Raw genomic sequence first — 16,795 nt, forward strand, 5'->3', positions numbered from 1 at the left:
CTACGGTGTTGCACAGATTCCAGAATTCTAGAAAGCTCACAGGAGCCACACACTCATGTTGTTGTGGAGGCTCGGTTGCCCTTTCTGGGATTTGCAATTTTTTTAGCGTTTGTTTTTACGTTAATTCATCATGTTTAATGGTGGTAGGCATAATGATTGTAAGCAACGCTTCTGCAGCAAGCTCACGGCAAATATGTAAAGAAAAATAACTTTATTTTGTAGCCTACTAGACTTCAGTCTTCGTTGGAATGAGATGCTGCCACTTGCCAGGACGGCTTTTATGGTGTGTCGCTTCTTGATTACCTGACGTGAAGTGCAGGCTGTAGTCCGAGGTTTTCGACTACCAATAAGATCTTTTATCCTCGCCAAAGCGTTCACGGGAATGGAAGTTATAATTGAAATGCTTATTTTACGATTTTGAAGGGACTGGGTCAATAAATCATTTAAGTAATTATTTCTTGGTTTGGCTATGGGGAGGTAATCATGATACGATCGCATCAATCCCTCACTTAGCATCAGTAACAAACAAAATAAAAGATCTGATAGAACCAAAAATAAAACATCTCAACACATGTTTTCAGCAATGTATGTAATAATAATTTATTTCACACCAGCTGGGTGCAGAATAGCGTCAACCAACGTATGTAAGAAGTAGAAATACCTTGTGTCCTTCAAAAACTGAGAAAACATTACGATAATAAACCTACATCGCCCATTCAAATAGGTAACTTAATTAAACTAACCTATGAAGCACTCAGACAATCTTTTTTTTTAATTCCACTGCAAGACTTCACGAACATGTAACAGTAGGCTTCACAAAACATAAGCAAAACTAAATTCTTGAAATCCTTTTGCGGTCATGAAAAAGATGATTTGAAACTTTTACAGATGCGCAATTTGAAGAACTTGATCAAGTAAGTTACACAAAGTGTAGGTCTACGTCAAACAAAAACACATCATGAAGTCACCAAATACTTAAAAAACAAACTTACGAACAGTGACGTAGCTATAGAGGGGATTAACTTAGTTCCACATCCCTTCTCAAAAAAAGGTTTCAAAGTTCACAACCCCTCTTCCCCCATGCAAGCAGTAGACTACCGTGCACAAATAAGAGGAGGTGCCAGCAGCGAGCAATGAAGGGAACGCAACAACATGAAAGTCATTGTTGATCACGACTGCTTCGAACCAGGTCACAATGACAATAGATCATCGTCATAATGTGAGAGCATAGTGGCACAAGCGACAACACTCGACGAAAGTTATTCGCCTCTTCAGTGATATTGCACTAATTAAGCTAAGGCGTCAAATTAAGCTCAAAACAAAACTGTCCATTGCAGGGTCCAGTGGCTTCAATCAACCTCGTCCCGAGAGCGCTTTCAATGAACCGTACAGGGTTAGAAAACTGTTCAAAGCACAGTGTTGGGATTATTACACCAATCCTGCATCTTTATTTGCGTTTCACACAGGATGCCCGCGTTTCTTCTGTGACGTAGAGACAAGCAGCGCAGAAGCAACAGTCGCTTCAGATGACAGACAACCATTCGATCTGAAATAACATGCAACAACTTCATTAAAACTACCGTGTATGGTTTGAGCTTTGGTTAAAAAGCTTTGATCAAGCGCAGTCGACAATGTAGCCATTATTCCATCACAAGCATAGCGTCAACCCAACCCTCACCATCCAGAGAGTGGATGCAGCTCCACCTTGACCTTCTCCTTGGAGCTGAGCATTCCCACAGCGGGATAGAAGCCTTCCTTAGGCATGGTTACTTCCTTATGTCCGACCATGTGCCCATTTCTGGTGAAGAAGACCTGAAATATAGTATGATGACATTGGCTTGCAGTGCATTTTGAAAAGAACACATGTGTCAATTTGCGGTGTAATGATGCATCAATCAAATTAAAAAAACTCGATGGAAGCAATAAAGACGTCATAAAGTCATTAAAGATGCTGCTGGTATCCACGAAGATAAACCTTCCTGGAGTTAAATTGAATGAAAGTTCATAAATTTGTAACATGACAATCAAAATGTCGATAGTTGTGTTGGTACAAATAGTCTGTCCGCTTAACTTAAATGTTCCCACATAGGGCACAACCACCCACCTTTACCAAGATGCTTTTATCTTTGCCCCCATATATGGGGTGATGGTGGGCACGCAGACCGCCCCCTCTCATCCCACCCCGAACATGCACTCGATCTCTGAACCCCTCCCCAGCGCCGCCGCGCCTTAGATGGTCGTCGAAGAACCTCTAAAAACATCACATGCTTGAACACATGAAACAAAGTTGTTCAACTAAAACAGAAATGAACGGAATCGATTCTATTTGAATAAGAAATAATGCAATCACATGAAGATCTTACGATGACACAAAGATGTAGAGATGATCTAACAGACGATACTATTAATTCATTATGACATCATCATGACGCCCGATTCTTTGAAGCCACGTAGCCTACCCTTTCATAATATTTATTCTGCAAGTGCTTGAACTGCCAAGAGTGACGAAATTATCCTTAAATTTTATATTTTAACGCTTTTCTTCAAACTAATGCATTCGTGGATCCCTTTTTTCGGATGTCCAAGGAGTCCGCGGACCTAAAGTAAGGAGCCGCGAGTGTAGAACGTACAGTATGTTATGTTGAAAAGGTATTCAACATAGATATAAACGAATGCTGTATGAGCAAGCGAGCACTAATGCTCTCTTGGTGCAAACACAAAGCAGCGAATGTCCCAGACAACCTCCTCCAATCATTTCGTGCACAACCGTTAAATTAGACCCACTTTCAAAATTATCTGCAAATGAAAATGAGATTATTTAAACTTTTCAGCTGCAAAAAGCTTCATTATATATTTCAGTTAAGTCAAGCACTAGCTTCAAGATTTTTTTTACGAAGATAGCGGAGTCCCGTTCTAACATTATATACGGTAAGTTCTGTTGAAATTACTTCCAAGTTGCCTCGGCCCAGACCCGGCTCCAGCAGGAAGTCCATAGGCATCGGCTCCTCCGCATTGCCACCGCGTGGTCCCCATAACAAATCATCGAACTTCCCATATTGAGGCCACAGAAAATCTTCCTCGTCCCCCGATTCCAAGAGATCATCTATGAGTTCGATTTGATCAGGTTCATCCATCAAATCCAAGTATTGCGCTGCTGCGTCTACGAAATCAAGAGGAATTTGTTTCAGAAAGCTATAACCCAGGACAAGTCCCCCTTTTTAGCTGCTTGGTGAACGGGGATTCGATACCTTGTCAGGTCATATCAAAAACTTTATAAAATTGTTTGTGCTAATTTTCGTTTAATTCACCCAGCTGTAATCTGAAAAGCGGAACGAACAAAGCTACAAGAACAGACAGTTGTCATTTTCTCTGCCTGATTGCTTCATTAAAGTCAGTATGAGCGATAAAGAAACGAGGCGCTTCACTTATTTCCTTCTGCTTCAGTTAAGGGAAATCAAAAGTAGAAAACAGGAACATAGTAGAAATTGGCCTTAGGAAAACAACTTGTTTATTAAAATTGCAAGCACACAGATCATAACCAGTTGTGTGGTTTTCCAATAGACCCCTTAATCACTTATCTGTACTGTTCCCTTAATTCCTCAAACTCTCATTCACTTTGATTCTTAATCTTATTATTCTTATCCAGCTCCAGCCAGCCCCTTCAGTTGACTACACACCCTTCACCTGGCTGTGCTGGCTTGTAATTGTAATCCTCCTCATCTTCATCTAGGTCTTCATCATCGCTTGCTGATGGAAGTGAAGAGACGTATTCGAAAGGAAACTGTATACCACATCCCATGACGTCACCACGGGAGCAACTGCAACATAGGTTTTTTACCTTAGGAGAACTTGTCTTAGGAACATCGCTCTTGCAGCGTGACAACGATAGCTGGTGACAGTGGTTAAGCAACACCTCAGAGTCACAGCCTACAGCTTTTATCATTTCTGATCAGTAATTTGGAAATAAGCATTCTACCACCAAAGAAACGGAAAAGATGGCACGTCAACAGGTATTTTGATGGAAAAAGTTCAAGGGAACTAGTCGTTTAATACTGAAGTTATTTCAATGTTTAAAATTTGACATAGAATTTAGAGCGTTAAATCTGAGCATGGCAAGTAAATACATTACTTACAAATACCCATAAAGCCGCGACAGTGATCAATGCCATGATCTTAACTTCGGACTAGGTGCAATATGCTCAGCCACTTATAGAAATTCAAAGAGCATGCCTCTCTCACCGGGGTCCGAACGGGATTCCTTGGCCTCTCCCCAGAAAGATCTTCCCATCATCAGCGTGGTACGCAATTGAGCCAATGTTCCATCCAGGGTGCCGATGCAAGGGGTAGTTCTGCGTACAAAGAATCGTAGAAAAAAGCAACAAACAACAATTCACTCGTCACAATTAGACCAGGAGCGTAAGACTGTGAGTTGGTGTTTAGTATATTATGATGTCACTATTAGAACTATCGTTATGATGTCACTATCATTATCACTATCGTAACTGGTAGAGCAAAGCGGGACTTCTGTCCACGGGCGCAACACTAAAAGGGCATTAAATTGAATTTACATTCTTGGTAACAATTTGCAGACTGTAGCAATAATGGTTCACACAAAGTCATTAAACGAGGTAAAAATATCATTGTCCCAGATGCCGGGCAACGTAGCTATGCCGTTGTCTTACTAACAATAGCCAACAGCGTGGCGATATTTTGGGCCGGAAATTTAACGTTTTCTCGTTACGAGAAACAACCAGCACTTTACCTTGTGGATCAGCCCGATGGCGATGTAGCAGTGTTGCCCCGGCTCCAGTATTTCAATTTCAAAATAATGATTTCGTGTGCTCAGAGCGGTCTTCGCTTGCGCTAAGCCAACGTCGTGGATGTTTAGCCCATTCCCAGTGTACTCGATGATCTGATGGAGAATAAATTGTAACTTTAACATAATCATATGCTTAATTTTTATAACCATCAATTTTATAACACCCTAGTTGATACCTTGTCTAAATGTCTATGCAATAAAAACATGTTTAAAAGACATAAAGTGAAACCATTGGGAAGTAAAATCAACAGAGCACTTCACTTTAATTGATTCCACTGTAGCCCAATATGAAGAACAGCCACACACCTAATCGTATGGTCTTTTACATAGGAATAGAGCGGGTAGAGCAAGATGTTGGCATGATGCTGGACGTATTATGAAGTTTACCATTAATGTGTGCATAGTGTTGTACTACCCACCGTTAAACAACGAGAACACCACAAGCTAGCCGCAAGAGCGTCCCAACCATTCTTGTCATGTCCATCCTGCAACATTTGTTCCGTTGCAGAGATAGACCTCATCAGTCATCCTCGCATCCATGTACGCCAACAATGTATTACATTCCAACATGAAGGGCGCCAACATCGAAATAAAAATCCTTAATATTAAATTACGAGATAAGACTTTCCACGCACTTGACCGTTGACTCTGACGTCATGAACTTTGACCCATTCATCCTCCGTGTCATCAACGTGCATGAAGTCGTCGTATGTGACGTCACTGAGTGGCGCTGAGGACCCGGGGATGACGGTGATTTGGGCGGATTCCTTATTGGAATGCATTCCCACGCACGGATGGAGACCGTCCGCCTGGTCTGGGACGGTCATGGTGGTGGAACCGACCTGGGTAGGGAATAATAACAAAAGATGTTCTCATCTCAATTCTGTATAATATAGGATATTCTGTATAATTTTTTTCAAGAAAACACAGTCTTGCTAAAGATAGCAAGAAACAGAACCAGAAACTAGTTGCACAAATTCCCAAAATTTCCCAAAATTTAGTTTTCCCAAAATGGAACAAAATTAACTTAGGGACAGATCAAAATTCCAATAAAGGGAGCAAATGAAACACCCTAGTGAACAGTCAGACACAAAGACTGTAAATTTCTCCAAGATTTATCATTTAAATAGAACAACTTAGGAACTATATACACAACCAAAAAGTTGAAAGTGCTTAAAACGTTTCAAACATTTAACGTTATCAAACAGCAAGGAAGGCAATGTTAAAAATATAACTTCGGGAGAGTTTGCTTTCTTGTACCAAAGACAGACAAGACATAATAATACAATGATGTTGAGCACTGTTAGTATGAGTAATGAGTATGAGCATTGAGCATTGTTAAGGTGGACGTTAAAAACTTTAAGAGGTTGGTGTGGTTGATTTATTAATGATATTTCACTGCCCACCTCAGTCCCATTGACAGTGAAGTAGACCTCCAGCTTGCACTGCGGCCCTCCAAATATGAGATCTGGCTGCAGTGACAGTTCATCAATTTTTCGTATCCCACATCCCATTCTATCACCCGTTTTGCATCGGGGACCGAACGGCTTTCCTTCCGACAACAACCCATCTTTACGTAGTTTACGCTGGTAGAGCCTGGAAATATTTTGAAAAATATATGTATATACCATTACAGTAGCCTACTACGTATATATAAGCAATATCGAAAATAATTTTCTAAATAGCTACATAGACATGCATGCCCTTAAGAAAAAAGTCTCAATATAGCTATTAAGCAACTTGATTTATAACAAGCAAAAATAACTAGGATAAGCTTGGTAAAATATTCAAAGTGATTGTTTCTGTGTAGTGTGTAACCAGTGCTAACAAATTGTTTACAAGGCAGTTTGAAGTTACACGCTTTTACCTCCCATCATCGGCATGGAAACCAACAGACCCTTCCTTCCATCCTGGCTGAGCTTCTAAAGAATATTGGAATGGCACAAGACCAACAGAAATGGCACCTAGAGAAGAATAATTAGCTACAATTGAGCCATATTCATAGCACAAAACTACAAAAGGATAATGCATAATCTACAGGTATGTTATCTCGGTTTGAAAAATTCTAAAAAGTTTATAACTGGTTTTCTGACCAACATATATATTATATGATATACTCTACAAAAGCATTCAATGTCTATTGTCTAGGTTATTTTAAATAAAATGTATATGCTATCGTAAACCATCAAGCTTACAAACTAACATGCAATTCCGCCATCTAAAATTTTGATTTCAAAATAGTTGTGCATTTCATCAAGACATTGTGACATCACAAAGCATCCAACTTTAGTGCTCTTTCCAGGATCATAACTAAAAAGAAGTGTTTAAAATAAGAATAGTAGTAACAATTTGATCTTTTGAAAAAATAAGCAAAAGCAGATGGATCCAATCATTGTAGGTTGCATAAGATTAGTGATGTTTTCTGATATCTAAGTTACAGCACAACGAATAGAAATATAACAGCAACCTCAACACTCAACCAGTATTTGAAAAAATTTGTACTAAGTAAAATTACAAATGTAAAATGCTGATGAATGGTCAAAACCTGATTTGAAGAACAATGTAAAAGTCAAAGCAATGCATTGTAATTTATAGCTGTCGGTTAGATTATGGCGCAATCACGATAGTAGCAAACCATGAGCAGTCATCTAGTCAGTCACCACTCTCATAACAATAAATCTAACGAACACATTCATACATACAGGTGTGCAATGGCAGGCACACAACTTTAGGAAATAAAAAGGGTTTAGCCACAATATTAAAAAACAACAATGGCTGTTGAGTGTTAATTTGAATGTTCTGCCTCGGACTGAGAAAAGCTTTCAAAGAATAAAGATTCAAACCAGCAACCCAGATTAAGCCAACGACCAGTCTGTGATTGTGTGCTAGAATACAGCATTTACTAGAGTTTAACTACAATATAACAGCCAAAAAACTGTAAACACCACCACCACAAAGTAACAATTATTATGAAAAACAAATAAATCCGGATGATTTGATACTGCTGTAAATGACAAAGATTAAGAAGAACGATAAAATATTATATTGAGAAAGGTATTCTTTGCATTAAAGCACTTTAACCCATTTACGGCCGGTGTCCTTTTAAAAGGACATCGTTTTGAATGCATCAGTATTGCATCATCTTATTTTGATTGAATCATTTTGGACTTGCTAGTAGTTGTTTAGGGTCTGTTTTGGAAGGTGTTGATAAATATTTGCAAACAACGTACTTTTTCTGAATTTTGTGAAAGTTTGAAAATTGTTGAAAAATAAGAAGTGCCGGATGAAGTGAAGTGAGGAGGAACATGCATGTTTTACTGCCTATTGGTAATATATATGAATTATGTTTCTTCATAGTTTGACACTTTATAATATTGTGCTTCCTACTACACTCTAATTTGTGTAAGGTTTTGCTTTTTTTATTTGTTTATTTTGCTTTATATTTGTTGTTGCCTTTTAAAAGGACACCGGCCACATGGCCACATTTTTTTGCTTGTTTGTAACACTGTCAAAGAATATTGAACATCGTGTAAAAGCAGCACATTGTGCCTATGGAAGACTTAACCATCGTGTTTTCAACAATCATGCTATATCTATCCGCACAAAATTATGGTCCTCCGGGCAGTCGTTCAATCCACTCTTCTCTATGCTTGTGAAACCTGGACATTATACCGCCGTGACATCAAACGTCTTGAAAATTTTCAACAGAGGAAAGAAACTGAGTCAAATGCTAGGCACTCGTTGGGACGATTGTCTCACCAAAGATGCACTCCTTGATCGCGCTTGGTTGCCCAGTTCAGAAGCCACCATATTGCAACACAACACTGCCTTCGCTGGACAGGACATGTCATGAGAGGGACAACGAGGAGGGACAACTAGAGACAGGAACCCCCCCCCCAGAAGACCAAAAATGAGATACAAAAATCAGCTGAAAATCTCCCTCAACCATGCAAACATTGATCTGGATTCATGAGAAAACCTTGCTAGTGACAGATTACTCTGGAGAAAAAATCTAAGGAAGGCACGGAAGTTTTAAAAGGATACAAAAAGTCCAAGAAAAACGAACACTAGAAAAGTTAAAACTACCACGTCCCTCCCTCCATACAATCCATACCTCCCCATACAATTTGACTTTTGCCTACGTCTTTTCCATCATAGATTGGCCTCCAAAGCCATATATGACATCACCATCCAAAGCCAAATTCGATTTGATGACGAAACCAATGCTCGGTCACAAGCTGGAGCCGACGACTGTCAGTGGGGTATCGCTATGGTTTGTGCCGCCCGCGGCGGACCATGATTTTGCACCCCTGAACGCGTGAAGTAGGAACCAGCAAATAGAATTCGAGCCAAATCCGCTTCAAAAAATATTTTTACTATACTTTTTTGTTTAGGTTTAAAAATATTCTGCCGCTACAAGCTTCCTACCGGGGGGGGGGGGGACTGCCTAATGGGGGGGGGGGGCACCCTCCCACTAGCTACGCCGATGGTTATCGTGAATATAATATGTTCATACAATAACTTTGAAACGTCCTTCAAGAAAGATCTGACAAATTTCTACCCAAACAAACACCTTCTTATGTTAAGGTATCGCGAGATTTACATTTGACTATGTGGCCGGTGTCCTTTTAAAAGGCAAACAAAAAAATGCATCAAACAAGCAAAAATCATCAAATTTTTTTAAACTAATTCAAAACTTATGGCAATACAACTTTGTGGCTGAAATATTTCCTAAAAAGAGCAATGGGAACTTGTGGCGGCTTTTAATGGGTTAAAGTATGCATGTATATTATCCACATAAGAGTTGGTCTTTGACATTTTTTTTAAAGCGATGGAATGGTAAACCTTTTATGTCATGTGAAATGTCACTCCACACGTCAACACACAAGAAATGGAGAGTTTTTTTGCCAATATTGGTTTCAAATCTTGGTGTAAAATCTGAAATAATTTGAATAGTAAAATATATACAATTTTTTCTCTGCATCTCTGGAAAAAAGGTTTATTTTACCATTCCAGGTAGCCTACTCACCTTAAAACTTCACTATTTACTTTAATTCTTGCACATCTGTAGGAAAACTTGTCAGTGGATTGTGTTGCCATGACCAAACTAGAAGGGTCTTGTCTATGTTTTCTTTCCATAATCACAAGTATTTTTAATATGTGGTATAAACCTAAAACCTATTTTACAAATTGTCAAATCCTTTTCGAGTTTGGGCTGAATCACTTTACCCTGACTCCCATCATTCAATGTTAGAAATACAAGCGAAGAGAAAGTAGCCTACTGACAAAAACTGAATAACAAAACATTCAATTATCAAATAAGATTTTATTTGAAGTTTTTGATGATCCCCTTTTAGGGTGAAACAGGCTGTGGAGGTTTTATAAAGTGCTACCCTACATTTGATGTAACAACACAACAGATCAATGTTGCCACTCTCTTGTCATGGAAAAGTACTAGATTTGACTAAAAAAAACATTCACAAAAAAAAAACACTACAGTAGTACGGTATTACAAAAACACGATCATTTATATGCATAATGTACAAAAATTACAGTCAATGGCGTTAGTGAAGGTTAAAAGTCCTTAAAATTTGAAAATAGAACTAAATTTCCTTGAAAGTGAGAGCCATGATCATAGCCATAGGAGTAAAACATTTTGGGGAGCGAACAAAATTTGCCCAAATTTTTCAAATTATCCCCAAATTTGACCTTTGCAAATATATTGTCAAAAACGCAATATTACTCACAATCTCTGAGGTAGTGTAGTCTAAGAACTCCACACTCATCAAATGTAAGCCGACAAAATGTAGTCTAAGCCTACCATAAGGTACCGTAGGCGACGCTACCTACTTTAGTCTACTTTGAACACTTTTCACATTCATTTGTGTGTATTCTTTAAAGTATTTATGCTAAATATCTCAAATTTGGTCATCATTGGGTGTAACCAGACAAAAAACTCGCTGTCCACTTTGAAAAGCACTACAAACACAAAACACATTGATGCAGCCAAACAAAAAACAGGTGGGACTACTTTCAACACTGTCCAAACTTATGCACACCAACATAATCGCTAAAAAAACACCAGCTAGCAAAAAAAAACACTAGAACACTAGATGCAATCCAAAAACACTAGATCTAGTGGAAAAACACTAGGCTAGGTTTAGGTACTAGGAGTGGCACCCAGGGATGCCAGTGACAAATTGCCAATAAACCTAGATTGTGTGCTAAAAAAAACCCAGATGAGACAAAAAAACCCAGGTCCAGAAAATATGTAGTAAAGCGGTTGAAAAAACCTGCGTGTGCTTTTAGCACCATTTTAAATCATTACACAAAAGCCTCAGAAAGCTACAAATAGTAACACGTAGGTATATATAATTATACAATATAGCCTACATGCTTATGTTGGTATGGTACGGTAGATAATATATATGAATATAACTAAATCAAATATAGTTATTACTATCTGAAGCCTTTACAAATTGTTTCACCTAACGGATCATCAGAAGGTCTGAAAAAAACATGCAAACAGTAAAGAATCGATAATTCTGAAAAGATATTAAATATTACAACTGTAATTTAATCTGCCAAAAAAAAATCTCTAAACCTGTACTTCCTGAGAAGATATTAAATATTGTAACTGTAATTTAATCTGCAAAAAAACCCTCTAAACCTGAATTCCTGAAAAGATATTAAATATTATAACCGTAATCCAATCTGCAGAAAAAAAACCTCAGAATCACTAAGGACAACATCCATCCGCCACGACAAAGCTTCAATCAATTTGTCCCAATGGAAACCAAACAACATGATGGCAACATCTATGACATCACAAAGAAGCAAAATAACTATATATGAATATAACTATATACAAAAACAAGAGCTTGACAGACCTATATGGGTTCACAGCAAAGATTTTGGTTCAAAATTGCCTTTATGGTAAAGCGTTAACCAAAATTTCTAAAACTGACTAGATGTACGAGTGTATAGGCTAGCCATTAAGGTTAGTTTTGACTTTTGAACTAACTTTTTGTTGTGTGTGAGTTGTAGACTGCGGCTGAGGAGAATCATCACGCCTGCTTAGTGCTTACAGTATCGTGTACAACTATGGTAACTTGGTTCTTAGCAATAAATCCTGCTTAGCCTTTTTCATTTGAACATAATGTTGAAAAGAATAACTCAAATTCACAATAAATAAATGTTCAGTAACACAAATAGTTGTACTACTCCAATTTTTAGTCATCCACATTTTCATAAAGTTGGATCATTTCTTCAGCATCCTGTACCTCACTGACTGCACTAGCTGATTCAAAAAACATTAGCTTATCATTTTTGTGTTGCAGTGTGGACCATTTATCGAGGATCCCAGTGCCTTAATACCGTGCAAGCTCTGTACAAAGTTAAAAACCAAAAAACCTAGATTTACCTCAATTTGAGAAAAAAAAACTTAAAACCCAGATGTGGTCAAAAAAACCCAGATCTGGGTGGAAAAACCAAGCTCTGGCATCCTTGGTGGCACCACTGCAACAGATTTGTTTTCTTTTTTTTAACACTAGATTGCATTTTGCAAGCTTTCATTCCGCAATTTTCCGTCGATTTTTGGCGGAAAATACTTGACGTCAAGTTTTCCGCAAAATAAAGTTTTCCGCAAAATGTTTTAAAGTATGTAACTTATTTGTAACACTCTAATTAAAATTTTCGACATTACTTCTCATGGATTGTGAGAATGAATTTTTATTTTCTTAATTACGTGAAGGTTTTGAATAATTATCGTAGGATTAGGCAGTAAGGTTTGTCGTCTTGCATTATTTATTTCTATTAAAATCATTCCATCCGCTAGGTGTCGCTTAGAGAAGTGTTGTTAACCGTATCTGTTACTGGCGTAGACCCTATGGTCTCGCCCTCTGCTAATTCAGCAATTTCACATAGAAGCAGTGACGCTAGAAACCTGAGATTTCTTGACTTTTACTTTTTTTTCTTGTCCCAACTTTTAATCCCGAATATGTTGGTATCGGATAATTGTGAAGTTTACAATAAACCTTTTGTCACAGCCAGTTATGAAATGCAAGAAATTTGCTGATATTCAATAGCTGGATTGACAGTTTACTATTTGCGTGCGGTTTCATTTTGTGTTTGTCATTCATAATGATTGAGTTTATTTCCTTAGCTTGCGGAAAACGCTTTCAGTCATGCAAGTCAATGAAGAGGTTACGTTGATTTAACATCTACTAATGTCAAAATTACCGAAGATGAGATTTTTGGCTAAAGAATTTCGCTATCGCCTATCCAAGACGAAAATAATTGCTACAGGGTTATGTACAAATATTCGACATTATTTGACGTGGTATCGACGTAAATATGGACACCAACCCATTAGTTACTTTCACCAGGGTTGGAAGTCGTTAGTCAAAAAGCAATGACTATTTCACTACTCGATAGTGCCCAAAACAAGCAATGACTTTCCGCTATCGATACCTAATAAAAGCAATGAATAGCAATTACTAAAAATATTGTGATGTATTTTATTGTATTTGCGTATTTAACGACCAGTGATGCCAGGTTGTTTTTTGAAAACAAGCAAGTGAATTTAAAAAATAAGCGCAAAACAGGCAAGTCAACACAAAAACAAGCCCAATAATTTGCAACCAATACCAATTAGCATAAAGCACGCAGTTTAGCAGTTCAAAATTTTCAATACACCTTTGCTGTCCATACATCACGTTTATTTCAAGAATAACATTTGTTTACCCCATTTCAAGCAATAATTATCTTGAAAACAAGGGATACAATGTTGACTACAATAAAAACCTCGCAATTTCAGTGTCAAAAACAAATTAAAAAAGTTTGACTGGCCAAAAAACAAGCAACCCGCAAACTCCAAAAAAATACGCAAAACTCGAAAAAAAAAACAAGCCTAAACTTGCGGAAAAACCGCAAGGTTAGCAGCACTGTTAGCGACTCTCACTGGCATGGTTTCTCTGAACTGTGTTGCCGCAAAATTTTCCTTACTCCTTTAAACTTCGAAAACCGGAAGGGGACTAGGTGATAAGGTGAGTAGGTCGGATAGTAGGCTAATCCGAAAACTAAATCTCGTAAATTAGTTTTGACGACGAAGTAAGTGAACAACAAAAAATGATTCAGCAAACAGCAGTTCTCCGAAATATCAATTAGTGAAAAACGAATAATGACTTCGTTGCTAGCATAAAAAAGCAGTCGTCGTCGTCGTCTGAGCTTCTGGGGCCGAGGGTCTATCCTTTTACCACCCCAGATTCACGATGTTCCCGGACTACACTGGAAGGCTGCTAGAGAGCAGCCAGTCTTTAGTTTCATCATCCATGACGCGCAGACCTTCCACTCCGTTAGGTGGTTTGAAGATGGTACAGTCATTGATGATGTGGTCTGCGGTCTGTTCCTCGGCACCACATTCACAGGAGGAGGAAGAAGCCATTCCCCATTGGTGCATGGTTGAGCGGAAAAGCCCGACGCCCGTACGGAGACGGTTGAGGCGCACCCATGCCTGTCTCTGTAGTGTCAGGCCGATGGGGCATGTGTCGGCGTCGGGGATGAATGAATGGAGTCTGATGGTGCTTGACTTCCATTCAGAATTCCATTTATGGTCCGCCCAAGTAGCCGCAGAGATGTCTTGTTCATCAGCTTCGTTGATCAGAAGCCGAGCGGCTGGCACGAATGGGTGTCTTGATTTCAGTCGGCGGGGGTGCCCGTTTGGGAAGGCAGAGATCTTGTGGTGGAGAAGATGGTTAGGCTCCAGTGCCCGTCGACCGAGGGACAGAGTGGCTTCTTCGCGACGAAGCTCAGCAGGTTGGATGCCAGCGAGAATGGGGAGATTGTCCAATGGTGTGGGACGCAGGCATCCGGTCACTGTGCGCAGGGCGCTGTTTATGGCAGTGTCGATGTTGTGGCAGTGAGCACTGCGGCACCAGACAGGTGCACAGTACTCTGCTGAAGAGTAGACAAGGGCTAAGGCTGCTATTCGCAAAGTGTCAGCCCTCGCCCCCCAGCTAGAGCCTGCCAGGCGCTTCAGTAATGCAGCGCGGGATGTCAGTTTCTTGCGCAGTGACACCAAATGGTGGCGGTATGTGAGCGATCTGTCTAGTGTCACCCCAAGATACCTTGGCTCGGGGCAGAAGGACAGAGGTTTTCCGTTGTTCTGGACATGTAGCTCACGATCAGCTTCCCGATTGTGTAGGTGGAAAGCTGCCGCCACAGTTTTGGTTTCGCTGAGTTTCAGTCGCCAGTTCTGGAGATAAGCTGAGATGGTTTGCATGTCCTGGCTCAAGGTGTCTTGCAGTGAATAACGCGCAAAAAAGCAGTGAATAACGCGCATTCGATATTTATTTTTAAAAGGAATCGGTATAAGCATTCGATATTCAGAAAGCAACGAATAACGCTATCGAATAGTGACAACTAGTCGTTACTTCCAACCCTGACTTTCACATATGGCATTTTACGACAGTTCAGACGTTTTCACGCTGCATGAGGAGAGACTGCGCTTCAAATGAGTCATTCTTTGCTGGCAGACAATAATTAGGAAGGTAATTTGTTATTCGCGCAAATTGCTTTGTAGTGCAAAAAGTGCATGGAATACTGTTTGCACAGAAACGGAAAAACAAAATTGATGAAATTCTGTATTCAGTGCAAGAAGACCTTCAAAATAAAATGTGAACTGAGAAATTTGACAAAGAAATGGCGAAAATAGGTCAAAAACCGAGTCTTTATCACCTTTTCTACCTAAAATACACAATCACGAATATATTTTGCGAAATAAATTGATTGAAGTGTTGGATAAGGCTTTTGACCAGCGGCATACTTTTTCCGGTTTTATTTGATGTAAGCCGACGGAGTAATTAGCAATAAGAGAGACGTAGATCTGATGGTCTCGGCCAGTAACTCTTGCCGCCAAAAGGAAGCTGTGACAGATACGGTTAAATATAACGTTGTGCTAAGCATATAACCTACATATCGAAAACTATTGTTTGATTGCTTGATGTAGGCCTACACGGTCTATCTTTGTTCACAAACCTTATGTCCATGAATAGAATAATTCCCTGCTAACAACACTTCAACGTAACTCCACTCTGTCAATCTCGGTGACTGTCCTGTGTCAGTGGTTCAAAGCCTCTACACAAGTAGGCTAGTACCGGTATGCGAAACTGTCAGGATTAAGCTCTCAAAGAAGCTTTTCCACTTTGAGGATATAAATCAAATTAACGATCGGAAAACTCCAGTCTGTCAATTTTGGTGACCATGCCTGCGGCAATGGTTCAAAATCTCTATAGCGTAAGTTTGCGAAACTTCTAGGGTCAAGCTCTCAGAGAAGCTTTCCCAGTCCGAGGACAGGCTAAAGATTCGATCAATCAATCTGCTAAACTGTATCATGTCAATGTAATCGAGAGCCGAGACATCGTCTTCAATGGACGATTTTGAATTTTGTAATTCTTCCAGACGACAAAACCATTTCTACATTTTTAACCTCTATACAATTTGGGGTTTTCTTAGAAAGTAGGCTACCGGTACTTACCTTTGTTCCATTTCTAGACCATTCAAGCGTGTTACGGCAGCAGTGGCCGAGTGGTTAGCGCGTTGGGATCGCAGTCGAGAGCCTGCATGTTCGACTCCAGCAACCCGCACTTGCTGTTGTTTCTCTGGGCAAGAAACTTTACGATAATTGCCTCTACCCAGTGATCGATTTCGAGTAATGGGTAGTACCAAATTTAAGTCATAAGCAGGGGCGGATCCAGGGGGGGGGCGATTGGGGCGATCGCTCCCCGTAAAACCTAAGAAAGTAGCTTTATTCTTCATTTATATGTACACGATTTGGAAAATAACATATCGAAAGCAATGCTGAATAAGTCTTTCGCCATGTTCAAAGATTAGGTTAGGTTATAAGGTACGTTATAATAATAACATAGTAGCCTATAAGGCTATTACTTCCTCACAGAGTCTAATTACCGAACGAAA

At 39.4% G+C, this 16,795-nt stretch overlaps 1 protein-coding gene across 4 annotated transcripts; it reads right to left on the bottom strand.

Annotated features, from left to right (window-relative positions):
- Positions 1-447: 447 nt before the first annotated feature.
- LOC145764470 (SPRY domain-containing protein 3-like) lies at positions 448-10,208 on the bottom strand. Of its 4 annotated transcripts, XM_082576084.1 has the most exons (12): positions 9,849-10,208; positions 7,023-7,129; positions 6,687-6,783; positions 6,226-6,415; positions 5,455-5,661; positions 4,763-4,912; positions 4,240-4,349; positions 3,685-3,818; positions 2,949-3,160; positions 2,105-2,251; positions 1,679-1,812; positions 448-1,546 (listed from the first exon to the last, which is right to left on the bottom strand). In XM_082576084.1, coding segments are annotated over exons 1-12 (1,599 nt in total). In that variant the 5' UTR covers positions 9,959-10,208; the 3' UTR covers positions 448-1,545. The 4 variants fall into 4 exon arrangements, 3 of the variants coding, with proteins under 3 accessions (XP_082432210.1, XP_082432211.1, XP_082432212.1); XM_082576085.1 differs by lacking the exon at positions 9,849-10,208 and having other exon boundaries at positions 7,015-7,092; XM_082576086.1 differs by lacking the exons at positions 448-1,546; positions 1,679-1,812 and having other exon boundaries at positions 2,202-2,796.
- Positions 10,209-16,795: the final 6,587 nt, after the last annotated feature.

Source organism: Aplidium turbinatum, chromosome 2 (assembly GCF_918807975.1).
Source record: "Aplidium turbinatum chromosome 2, kaAplTurb1.1, whole genome shotgun sequence".
NCBI lineage: Eukaryota > Metazoa > Chordata > Ascidiacea > Aplousobranchia > Polyclinidae > Aplidium > Aplidium turbinatum.